The sequence below is a fragment of the Pezoporus occidentalis genome, unplaced genomic scaffold (assembly GCF_034315485.1).
Source record: "Pezoporus occidentalis ecotype Australia unplaced genomic scaffold, CSIRO_AGI_Poc_V1 ctg90, whole genome shotgun sequence".
NCBI lineage: Eukaryota > Metazoa > Chordata > Aves > Psittaciformes > Psittacidae > Pezoporus > Pezoporus occidentalis.
Window position 1 is genome coordinate 688,518 of NW_026916263.1, and position 13,259 is coordinate 701,776.

The 13,259-nt window shown below is 39.2% G+C and overlaps 1 protein-coding gene across 1 annotated transcript in view; it reads right to left on the minus strand.

Annotated features, from left to right (window-relative positions):
• Positions 1–13,259, minus strand: part of ADGRV1 (adhesion G protein-coupled receptor V1) — a 293,458-nt gene that overhangs the window by 73,233 nt on the left and 206,966 nt on the right. Inside the window, exon 85 of the mRNA XM_062605211.1 lies at positions 10,303–10,481. Within this exon, the coding sequence (XP_062461195.1) occupies positions 10,303–10,481 (179 nt within the window). The remainder of the gene's footprint in view (positions 1–10,302; positions 10,482–13,259) is intronic.

Sequence of the window (13,259 nt, forward strand, 5' to 3'; positions counted from 1 at the left end):
AGTACTGTCAGTGTCCATGGACTTAACTAAAATGTGAGCACAAAATTGACCTATTGCAGAATAATCCTCTGGTGAAGTTAAAAAACAAACAAACTTTTTTTCCTACTTTTTAGGAAGATCAGATACAAGAGGTTAGATATATAAACTTATTATAAACAGCATGTCAGTGTCAATGAAGTAGTTGGAGTCAGCTGCTGGTATTGATCTCACGATTGCTTATTTTAGCATTTCCTGCTATAATATAGCATATCAGATGAAGACTTTTATAAACTGTTGGAAAATAGATAAACTGAGAAGGAGCTTTTTTTAGTAGCAGTAGGCAGTATTCTGCTAATTAAAGATGATAAAGTAGGAGGGACTATCTTGCTATTTCTTACACAGTCTGAAAGGAAATATGAAGCTTTTAAAAGCTGTCAGTGGCAGGGATGAAAGCCTTCCTCCTTCAGACATTCTCTGTTACTCTTGCTGTAGTACTACACAGGCTTCAGAGAAGTCTCTGTGGAGTTTTGCTTGAGCACAAAAATCCTGTCATCTGACTGAACCTGCTTGAAGGATCAGGCCCCAGAGCCATTTGTGGGTGCAGCTTTCACCTATCAAAACCTAACCTTGCAACCCTTTAAAACTACCTTGGGTTGTCAGAACTTAGGAGTGGCTGGGAATTTTACATTAATAACAAGTATGTATCTCTAGTCGCTTTTCAAAATTCCACCACCAAAAATTAAACCAGCCGGAGTTTATCTTTCTTTATTTTAATGCTTTAAAAGCATAACACAGTGGTTATGCCTGTCTTTGATGTGCTAACATTTGCTTAACATTAACAGCAAATATTTACCAAGATACAAAAAGCATTCAACCCCCTGCCCCCAACTATCTTCCTCCACTGAACACATATGTTGGTAATGAGGGATAAATAAAAGGTAATTAAAGCCATCACATTTAGCAGTGTTTTTAAATAATCCTTAGCAGTGGGTAGCACATTAGGCAGCTTCATTTGAAATAATGAAGGAGTTCAGAAAATAAAGCACGATGACAGAATACAAAAAGACCAAACTTCGTATTCTCTTAACTGTTGCTGTAGATCAGGGAAGTAGGGCAATTTGGCCAGTCTACATACATATATATATATGTACTTAGGGATGTATGTATTGTGTAGTCATAACCCATGGGCCTCTGGTTCATCAGAAATGTTTCTCCCACAGTAGCGCTGAGCTCAGCATGGGCTAATTTACCCTGCTGAGACAGGCAAAACAGTGAATGGTGAGAAATCAGCTGGTGAAAAATGCAGGCTTTCCCCCCCCGCTGCTTCTTCTGAGTGGTTCATGCAGCATTCAGCCTTGCATCCAGATGTGGAAGCATCTGAGCTCTAGCACTGAGCTCTAGCAACGGTGGCTTGCAGGAGCTCTGAAATCCTAGAGGGTTTGCCAGTGAAGTGCAGAGGAAGGAGGTGGATAAATTGGGATAACAGGAAGCACAAGCTGGAGAGAGAGAGGACAATGCAGAGAGACACTTCCAAGCCCACACAGATTATAAAGCAAGGCTCAGGGGTTAGGGGATGGGAATTCCACAACCACTTGTGGTACAAACCTCTTTCTCTTAGCACATCTGATGGCTCAGTTAAATCCCTGAATGCTTATTCTAACTATTCCTGCCTGTGAAAGTCTGGTGTTTCACCATGTTCTTCTAAGACTCAGGAATAAATTCAGTGCTTTTGAAGTAATCTGAGTAGGGGAACATGAGACTTAATCCAAACACTTGCACAGAAATTAGCTCGCTCAAGCTAAAAAATTCCTATTAATGGTAGTAGCACAAGTCCTTGGGTTTAAGAAAGCAGAGCTCCATTTTAGGGAACAGCTAGCAAGCCAGGGATCTGTGCCCAGAATGTGTTCCAGCAGTGAGACACATGCAACTTGGTGAGACCCAAAGCAGCATCCAGTATTTCATCTGACCAGATTAAGTGTTGGTGCACCAGTCTGGCAAGTGTTTGGTTAGAGAGAAAGCATGGCTCTATCTGTAACAAATAATTAAGTTTTATGGGATCCTCCTTGTAAGTGCAGGCAGTAGATAATTAGAAGTTGCAGGGTTCTTGCCCTTGAAATAAACCTTAAGAAAAAAAAAAGTAGTGTCTGGAAAACTGCTTCAGGAAGTTTTTTGCCTTATAACAGCATCAAAATGAATTAACCTTAGAGATGTACTTAGGCAACTCATCGTGAACTATGATGTCTTATGTTTTTTGTTTAGTTTGGGCCCTGAGCCCAGGCTGTCCCCATCCTCCTACCTATCTCTGTGAGTTCAAACTTATATCCCTGTAAGTTCAAACACATTTTAGAAATCTTCGATGAGCCTTATTGTTCAAACTTCCAGTCCTGGCAAGACTTCAAAGTAAATATTTCTCATTGTACCTGACTTTTATGCACTGCCTGTAACACCAAATATACAAGCAAGGCATAACCACTTATAGTTTTGTGCTTCTTTCAAGCCTTCCAGTTCTTGACTACACTCAAAAGTGATGTGAACCCTGCTACCCTACTAGCATTTGTGCTTTACCACACAAGAGTATCTTTGGAAGGTAGAATGTACTTTTGTGCACTGTTACGCAAACCAACAAGTAAGACAACACCTTAGAGAATTAGTTGTCTCCATGCTCTACTTTATGACTAGTTGAAACCCAGCAGGGCCTTACACGTTCAAAGAAACTAAGCAGGCAGACAGCAACTGCACTGCTTGTTGTGTCTGAAATCCAAGGTCTGACTCCCTCTCAGAGTAAGAACCTTTGCCTTGGGCTGGACTGTAGAGGAGATGACAGAAATGTCTTGGGGGGGGGTGTCTAGAAAGGAATTTTGCTGTACAATCTTTTTTCATTATCATCATAGCAGATGATATGTTACAAAGAAAATATATTTGTGAGAAAAATTATCTTACCCTTTTTCTGCTGGGAGGTGTTATCATATATCACTGAACCTAAATACAGGGATACTTCTGTAATTCTAAAGTTTTGTAATGGCACATGTGGTTATTCTGTGCTCAGATCGATTGCCACAGGGGATGTTAAAGAGGAAAATAAATGAGTCAGGTGGGACCTGCTGAGGGGGCAGATCATTCTTCCTTTGGGCAAATAAATGATACTGCTCTTAAAAGAGACACCTTTAGAATCTGGAGGGATTGGCAGAGGGAAAGAGCTCTTAGAAGTGCAAGGAGCAGATAGCCAAAGGAAATGTACTGGGAACTAGAGGAAACTATACTTTGTTTCAATTAAAAAAGGTAGGCTAAAGCATGACAAAAGCCGTGCTTGAAAACCAGCCTGACCAGCTTTTGCAAGGACACAGTGGGCAGGGATATATTTGTTTATAAACTGTTAAATTTGTATTCTGTCACGTCTAATCACTTCCAATTTTCTCCTTTTCAACGGTTACTTGTTTTAGTTTATACTCTAATAAAAACAGTCCTTTGGTCTTAGGGGAGCTCAGTTTCAAGAAACTAGTCTAGTCAGACTCAGAGCTTAAAGCTGCAACAAGAGTATGTCTCAAGTTTATGAAAACCATACTTTAATGCTATTGTAGGTAAGAGTTTTCAAAAACTCAGATGAATTAAAAATTCAAGACCTCTAACCTGTGATTTATTTATTTATTTTAAAAAATATATAACATCTATTATAGCTCTGGACAATATTTTTGTACAAATCCAGTGAATAATTAACCTTTAAACTCATGTTTGTGGAACTCGTCTCAGAAACAGGTGAGTTCAGGTAATACCCTTTCAATGGGTATGGATCCCCTGACTTCAAAGTGCATTTAAACTTTTACCTGTATGTAAGTGTGGACAATTAAATTTTCAGTGTTATAGGAGAAATAAGAAAGGTACTTTACGGTAAAGGGATTCCCATTTTAGAAGTTCTTTTGCTTGTGTCTTTGTTTTATAAGTCTAAGAGAATTATAAGGTGTCATGAACCCAAACCAAGCTTTCTCCATAAAAGATGAATGAATTGTTTCTAGTCTTAAGTCAGTCACCAATTTGAGATTTTATATCTATACCTGAACTGGTTTCCAGAACTGTCTGCAGTCTGTAGATCCTGTGATACAATCCCTCTAAAGATACACGGTGGACCTCTATTGCTGACATTTTTCTTCAATGGAACCACCAGTGAGACCAGATGAAACAGCTGGGAACTAATTTTTATGTAATTCTTCACATTCCTCTCTTTACCACTCCGTTGTGCTGTACATCTGTCTTTGCAGTAACTACAGTTTGAATTTGCCTCCATATGCTTTCCACCATACCAGGTGAACCTTACCTCTGTACTTTAAGAGCTATTAGAAATATACTACTCAGTTTAAACATATTCCTAAGCTTAAACTCTCTTTGAGAATATTAGCTAAAAGATTTTAAGAAATGAGGCCATTACTTGCTAGCCATATATAGCAGGACAAACAGCAGCAAATAATTGAACTTTGGGAACTGCAGTGAGCTTTGGAATTTGATTTTAAGCTGAACTCTTCTTTTATTGTAAACTCATCTGTTCATAAGTTTTTCTTTCTCAAGAAGAAAAATTATTCTCAAATGGATAAGGGTGTTAAATAGTTCCTCTAAAGAAACACAAATTATGTGTTTAGTTTATAATCCTGAAAGAGACAATCAGACAGAAGATAAGAAACCAACCAGGACAAAGGGAAAACAAAGGTTATCCTGAAGTTTTTACTTATGGCATAAACAGAGTCATGGTGACCTTTCAATGTAATAACAAATTACAAAAGGAAGTACTTTTTTAAAACACTGTACCTAAGAGGTAGAATTTATGTTTTTGGAAGATATTTCAGACAGTTATTGCAGGGATTGGAAAATTGTATGTGTGACACAAAATCTCAGAAATACATTAGGTTAATATACTTTTCTTTGGAGTGATTTTACACTGTCTAGTTCAATGCTTAATTCAAACTTTAGTTATTAGCAGGTTGAAAAAAGCTGACACCTCTTATCACTAAAACCCTCTAATGCCTCAGCCATCATGGCAATTCTTAAGCAAGGATGTACAGTTTAGAGCATGGTTACCAGAGAAATACTTGAAATTCAGAGACACATTAGAAATTTCATTTACAAACACTGACAATCTTTCATGTAAGCCTTTTACCATAACACAGAAAGTAGGCAAATGCCTATGCAAGACCCTTCTACAAGCCAGCTGCACACAGAGAATGCCTCTACTTTGAAGTTTCATGACATGACTTAGCCAATGATTATAACACACAGAAATTAAGCAGAGGTACAGTCACGGACACCTGTATCTGAAATAACTTAATAGTTTTTATAAAAGAAGACAAGAGAAATAATGCATATTTTTAAGAGATCAAATTTTACTACTTTCCTTAGTAAAGGTATTGTATCAGATACTCATATAAACCCCATGCTCTTTACAGATACACAGATGGACCATTATTCCTGCATTCAAACAGACCCTATGCAAATGCCTATCTCATTACTTCTTTCATTCAAGGTATGTCAATATGCCTTTCATCAGCAACTCTTCTGGTCCTGTTCAGCCTTTTACCTCTTCAGTTTAGTGATGGGAGAATTAGCAAAGGGAGGAGTAAAAAAGCCCTTTGTTGGCAGTTAGCTCTTTCATGCATCACTGAGCTGTGATCTGAAAAAAATTATGCTACTTGTTGGCATACTGATACCAACAAATTCACCAGATTTACTGCAGAAAAAATCATGTAATGCCAAAAAGTGCATTTTTCACACCATACATAAATTCCCCTCATTTTGAAAATAACCAGCAATATGTATACTACTGTTGCCATCATACCAGCCTGTTAGTTTTATACTGTGACATGTTATGGGAGTTATGTACAAAATATGTACATTTGTGTGTAGAAGTTGTCATAACTGAAAGAAGTCTCTGTCATAATACTTCTTTTGAAGCACAAAATTCAACATGGCTCAAATCATTTTTTGTTCAGTACAAGTATAAAATGAAGTTCTTTAAGCATAGCTATCCTGTTGCCTACGAATTGTGCACACGGGATTCTGGTTAGGAATAAAACAGTTGGTCAGACTCCACACTAATGCAAAAATGAGTTGCCTGAAGGAGTGATCACTTAAGGAGAGCGCTAAGATAACAGGCTTCACTGCTTTTATTACTTCAACCATTCTCACTGCTCTCACATGAAATGAACTCCTTAGCAGCACACCATTGTTGTCAAAGTATTTCTGACACTGTTTGTGAAGTTACTATGTAATGACCTTGACTTTGGAAATCTCCTTGTTACTTTTTCCAGTACTATATCCTGTTTTGGAGTAAACAAACTGAGTGATGTAGTTCAATCTGTTCTCATTTCCACATTCTGGCTTTGAAAGTCCTTTTTTGTATAATTCTGAGCCACTTTTAAAGTGCTCTTCAAATTATGAATTAGCATCAATGATATATAAGAAAATCCTTGCAGATAACTCCTTACAGTGTTCACATTTACTGAGCTGGAATAAGCTGCGCACTTACTGAACTTGGGATGATTCCTGGCATTTGCTCACTTTAATAAGATGTTGGAAAAGTTTTATATTTAATTAGGGTAAATGAGTTGGACTGAATAATTTTCCTCTACTTAATAATTTTATCATAACCTAGGGAATTCTTATTTTTTTAAGAATAAGACATGGACACAAACTGTTAAACTGTGGTACTGCCTAATGATACCATTAACCCACCATCTGATTGCAATCAGAAGACTTGATTATGCTACACACATTTCTTGTGTTTACTATGCACAGAAAAGCATTTTAACATGAAGATAAATACAATACTTGCTTGCCATGTTCTGCAAAAAATTACCTATGTGTATGGAATGGCACAGAGCTATGCAGCACTCCCTTCTGTAGTGTGAATATCAGAAATGGTCTTCCATTGTGGACTTTGGATACTCTTCTGAGTTCAGAGCTGGTGTCTATTATTGTGGGACTAAACCTTGGCTAACACAGCTAGACAGCTTACAGTACCCAGTGTAGCTCGTTTAGATCTAAATCAGATCGCTGTTTATCGTGCATTGTACATATATATGTATATAGTACATATGCTTAGTAAGGTTCCATTCCATGGGATATAGCCCTAGAGGGCAGGGGGGCCCAAGACTCTTGGTTGATATTCAAGGATCACCTGCTACAAACTCAGGAGTGTTGCATCCCAACTAGAAGGAAATGCAGCAGGAGGGCCAGGAGACCTCCTTGGATGCATAAGGAACTGCTGAGGAAACTCCAAGGGAAAAAGGAGGCTTATAAAAGGTGGAAGCAAGGACAGGCAGCCTGGGAAGAATAGAGGGATGTTGTCTGGGAAGCTAGGGACTAGGTTAGGAAAGTTAAGGCACAGATAGAATTAAATCTAGCAAGGAATATGAAAAATAACAGGAAGGGATTCTGCAGGTACATAAGAAAATAAAAGAAAGACTAGGGACAATGTGGGCCCTCTCTGGAAGCTATCAGGAGAACTGCCTACACTGGATTTGGAGAAGGTTGAAGTCGTTAATGACTTCTTTGCCTCAGTTTCCACTGACAAATGCCCTAACCACAGTGCCCATGTCTTGGAAGGCAGATGCAGGGACTGTGAGAATGAAGACCTCGAGCCCACTGTAGGGTAGGATCAGGTCTGAGACCACCTTAAGAATCTGAATGTGCACAAGTCCATGGGACCTGATAAAATCCATCCACAGGTCCTGAAGGAGCTGGCAAATGAAGTTGCTCAGCCACTGTCCATCATATTTGAAAAAATCATGACAGTCAAGTGAAGTTCCCAATGACTGGAAAAAGGGAAATACAACCCCCATTTTCAAGAAGGGGAAAATAGATGGCCCAGGGAATTACAGACCAGTCAGTCTCACCTCTGTGCCTGGCAAAATCTTGGAGCAGATTCTCCTGGAAGGCATGCTAAGACACATGAAAAACAAGAATGTGCTTGGTGACAGCCAGCATGGCTTCACTAAGGGGAAATCCTGCCTGACCAATTTGGTGGCCTTCTATGATGGGGCTGTGGAACTTATGGACAAGGGTAGAGCAGCTGATGTCATCTACCTGGACTTGTGCAAAGTGTTCTACACTGTCTGCAAAGCGTTCGACACTGTCCCACACAACATCTTTGTCTCTAAATTGGAGAGACATCAATTTGATAGGTTGACCACTCAGTGGATAAAGAACTGGCTGGATGGCCGCATGCAAAGAGTTGTGGTCAATGGCTCAATGTCCAGCTGGAGACCAGTAACGAGTGGTGTCCCTCAGGGATCGGTGTTGGGACCGGTCTTGTTCAACATCTTTGCTGGTGACATGGACAGTGGGATTGAGTGCACCCTCAGCAAGTTTGCCAATGACACCAAGCTGTGCGGTTCAGTTGATACGCTGGAGGGAAGGAATGCCATCCAGAGGGACCTTGACACGCTTGTGAGGTGGGCTGATGTCAACCTTATGAAGTTCAACTATGCCAAGTGCAAGGTCCTACACCTGGGTTGGGGCAATCCCAGACACAGCTACAAGTTGGGCAGAGAAGAGATTCAGAGCAGCCCTGCGGAGAAGGACTTGGGGGGGGTTAGTCAGTGAGAAACTGAACATGAACCCGCTTCAGTGTGTGCTTGCAGCCCAGAAAGCCAACCATATCCTGGACTGCATCAAAAGAAGCATGACCAGCAGGTCGAAGGAGGTGATCCTGCCCCTCTACTCTGCTCTTGTGAGACCTCACTTGGAGTATTGTGTACAGTTTTGGTGTCCTCAACATAAAAAGGACATGGAACTGTTGGAACGAGTCCAGAGGAGGGCCACGAGGATGATCAGGGCACTGGAGCACCTCCCGTATGAAGACAGGCTGAGGAAGTTGGGGCTGTTCAGCATGGAGAAGAGAAGGCTGCGTGGAGACCTCATAGCAGCCTTCCAGTATCTGAAGGGGGCCTATAGGGATGATATGGAGGGACTCTTCATTAGGGACTGTAGCGGTAGGAGAAGGGGTAATGGGTTCAAACTTAAAACAGGGGAAGTTTAGATTGGATATAAGGAAGAAGTTCTTTACGGTAAGGGAGGTGAGGCACTGGAATGGGTTGCCCAAGGCAGCTGTGAATGTGCCATCCCTGAAAGTGTTCAAGACCAGGCTGGACAGAGCCTTGGGTGACATGGTTTAGTGTGAGGTGTCCCTGCCCACGGCAGGGGGGTTGGAACAAGGTGATCTTAAGGTCCTTTCCAACCCTAACTATTCTATGATTCTATAATCCTTTATGTGTGCATAAAAGTAGTATCTGTAAGTCCACATATATATGTGTATACTCAAATAGATACTGAATTCCAGTAACTACTTCTCACAGTAATTCCTTTCGTATGACAAAAAAAACCACTACTGAATTATGTTCAGCTATAACAGAATTCTATAATATAACATCCTCCTGGTGTGGGTCTACTCTGCAGTCACCCTCAAAAGAAGAATTTGTTCATTCTTCTATTATGTTAGAAAGAAATAATGAAGAATTTTCATTTAAAAGTGTTTATATGCTTTCCCATAAAATCATACAACATTTAATTATAACATAAAGTAAATAAGCATAATAGCCTCGTATCGTAGAATAACTGTTATCATAGATTTGCCAGAAAGGGGCCAGAGCAAAAGAGGTAGGGAAGGAGAACATAAATATTTATCTATGTATGTTCCCACTTAAACATCTCAGATTCTATGAAGTTGTATTGTTTCAATTCGAACAGTCTTCTGAGGTTATATATAGCTTTCAAAGGGCTGTGTTAATTATTGGCATTATATCAATGCTCAAATTTGGAACACTTTGGAATGTAATATATTCAGTACTCCAAGAGAAACCCTTCAGAAAATATATTTGACATGTTACTATAGTAACATTGTTTAGCAAAGAATATATTTTGCCAACCTGAGAGACAAGAGGATTTAGGCTTGGTTTGGTGTGGTGTTTTTTTAAGCACTGGAATTACATGGAAGAAAAACATGCTTCTTCTGCTCACTTCTGCAGCAGTAGCCATTTCTATCCTTTATCCTGGAATTGCAGAGTCTTAGCAAAGAATAAATAATTTACCCACAAAGCGACACACTGGAGATGGCACTGCCAATGCTCAGCTCGGGATGGAACTGTGGAGAAACTGGAGCAAAGCCCAAGTGCAGCATTGCATATGGGTGACATTCTTGCTTTATCTCCACCAAACAAGGAATCCTCTCCCCTTACTGCATTTGCCTGTATCTCTATCCCCTTTTCTACACGGAAGCAAATTAGGTATATAACAATATGGAGAGCACAATAGCTAGACCATGCTTTTTTAAGAAAAACTTACAGATCACTGTAGACAAGGCCGTAAATCTGTGCTGTGCTGTGATGATAGATTCCTCTCAGGATGATTAAAAGCAGGATCACAACAAAAGCTGGAAGCCCCCAGCTCAAAAGGAAGTAAAGCAGATAGCGCCGCTCTGTGTGTTCATCATTCATCACCAGGACATACCAGAAATTAACAGCCTAGAGGACAATGCAGAATATCAATCAGTAGACTTTGTGGGTGATTACCTATCCCCCCCCAAAAAACCCACCCTGGAAGTCATAATACAGCATATTTCTGTCCCAACATATGTATATATATATATATACATTTTTCAACATAAATATTCTCCATTTATTAAGTAATCAGAAAAGACTGATTATAAAGGAAGTATGCCTATTTATGTAACTGGTTTGAAATTAGATTATCAGAGAAAATGGGACACCCTGTTTAGTAGAAAATATTATTTCTGTAGTGCAAAAATAGCTTTGTGGTGTAAAAGTAGCTTTTTTCTTGGATTTCCATACCTTCCATACCTTCACAGAAAAGACTGACATATAATATTGCTAAATCTGGTCTGTATTAAATCTTCTTATACTATTATTCGGCTCTGCGTATCTTCTTGTAGAAAATGCCCAATCTCTGGCAGTGTCCAAGGCCAGGCTGGATGGGGCTTTGAGCAACCTGGTCTAGTAGAGGATGTCCCTGCCTGAGGCAGGGGGTTGGAACTGGATGAGCTTCAAGGTCTCTTCAAACCCAAACCAGTCTGAGACTCTGTGATTCTATTAGATGCACTAACCTCCTTCAACGGTTCTGCTGTGGTCTGGTTCTGGGCTCACTGGTAAAACAAAGACACAGACCCCAGCAAAGGACCATGAAAGTAAGTGACTAATAGAGCGGAGGGTCTCTCCGAGGAAGAGAGGCTGAGAAAGTTGTGGCTGTTCAACCTGGAGAATATGAGGCCCAGGGGTAACTTATCCACGTGTATAAATGTCTGATGGAAAGGACTGACAAAGAAGGAGCCAGATTCTCCTCAGTGGGGCCCAGTGACAGCACAGGAGGCAATGGGCACAATTAATACATATGAAATTCCATCTGACCAGATGAAAAAGCCTTCTTCCTGTGAAGGTGGTCAGATGCTGGGCTCTCCAGAGAGGTTGTGGAGTCTCTATCCTTAGAGATAATCAAAACGTAACTCAGCACGGTTGTGGGCAACATGCCCAAGCTGACCCTACTTAATACAGGGTGTTGGACTAGACAGTCCCAAGATGCCCCTTGCAACTTCAATGATCTGTGATTCTGTTTAATATTTGTATAAGAGTTTGAGGAAAAATGTAAATAAGTGAATGTAAATTCACATGCATCTCTACAACAAACAGTGTCTTCTTATGACCAACTTAACATCAAACAGCATAACTCAGACTTTAAAACCATATAGGAATCAAAATTAAAAAGTGGAATAGTTGAAATCTCTTTATGTATTTGTATGATTAAGGAAACCCTTCAAATAAAACAATATGTTTAAGAGATTTGCTTGGATCTTTGCATTTACTTTAAGAGGATAATAGGAGAAACACTTTTCTAGGTGTTATGCATTTTTACTATGTTACAACTTTCTAATAAACACCAAAACTATACATAATAAAAATATTTTGCAAACTATTTCTTTATTTAATCCACTTCAAACATTTCACCAGCTACAGCTTTGCATGCTATGTAGTTATTTATGGCCTTTTTTATGGGGCGAGTAAGGGATTAGTTTTGTCTTTTTTGGCCTAGAGGGCATCTAATTCAAGCTCGTGCCTGTGGCTCGTCTCTACAGTCAATGGAGAGAAGACAGACATCTTCAGGCACTCACTGATACTTACCCAATCATATGCACCTCTCTCCACTATGTAGACAGCGATTTAATACAATAATGTTGATTTATGTGCTTACTTTGTAGCTGTCTATTGTTACGACAGGTATAATCCATTCATGGTGCCAATTGCAAAATTATTATTTGCAATAACCATATTTTGCATAATCTCCTATCCTTTGTGAAATTTCAGATTTACCTCAGCCAAGGCTTTGTCTACCAGTTTGTTCAGAAAAAACTGAATTTTCACAATCAAGTACTTAATTAGTGGTTTGTGGATTCCTCATGTAAGTAAGAAAGTAAGTTAATTACAGCTAAAGGGTTTTTTTTTGATTTATATAACATGAACATACAATACCTTCTACCATGCATCAGAAAGCACATTGCATATGCTAAGAACTTGTTAAACAAAAATATATATTAGTTTAGTGTGTTAAATGATCCCTTATGGAATGACATTTTATAAATATATCCAGGGTATTTAATGATATACTAATTGTTATGACCTTTTTTATTTTCATTTGGTGATTGGTGTTATGTGAACAAAGGCAAAGTTTGTTTTCCTTAAAAAAAAATACCAGGAAAATCTTAATATATGATTGTAATTGCTCTGTATGTGTTGAGAGAACACACTAGAACTATTAATTCCATTATTCGACATTCACAGGAAGAAAACTAAACATATTCAGAAGGTAGTTAAGAAAAAATATCCACCATATGTGGAAAGATTTGGTTGCTCTTTTATGAAGTCCTTTTCTCTCTTAATTTTTAGATGGGCTTGAAAACCTATCCAAGATTCTGTTTGTCACCTTATGCCAAGAAATGTTCTTCAAATTACATGTCCTTGTAGTGCTGACTGGGCTGTGCTTAACTGCAAGCATTTCCAGACAGCAAAAGCCTTGAACTGATTTATGCCATTATGTTCAGAGATTGTTGGTTCAACTAATTCTGACAACCTGGTGAACACTGCTCTCAGTCATCCAACTAAGACTGCTTTCCAAGAAATCGTACCTTACATCCTTGCTCAGTGTTTGCTTAGCCATGTTTACCTATCTCACCTCATTTATCACAGAACACTTTAACAGCAGTGCTGCTGCAAAGCTATAAGTGGGTTTGGATA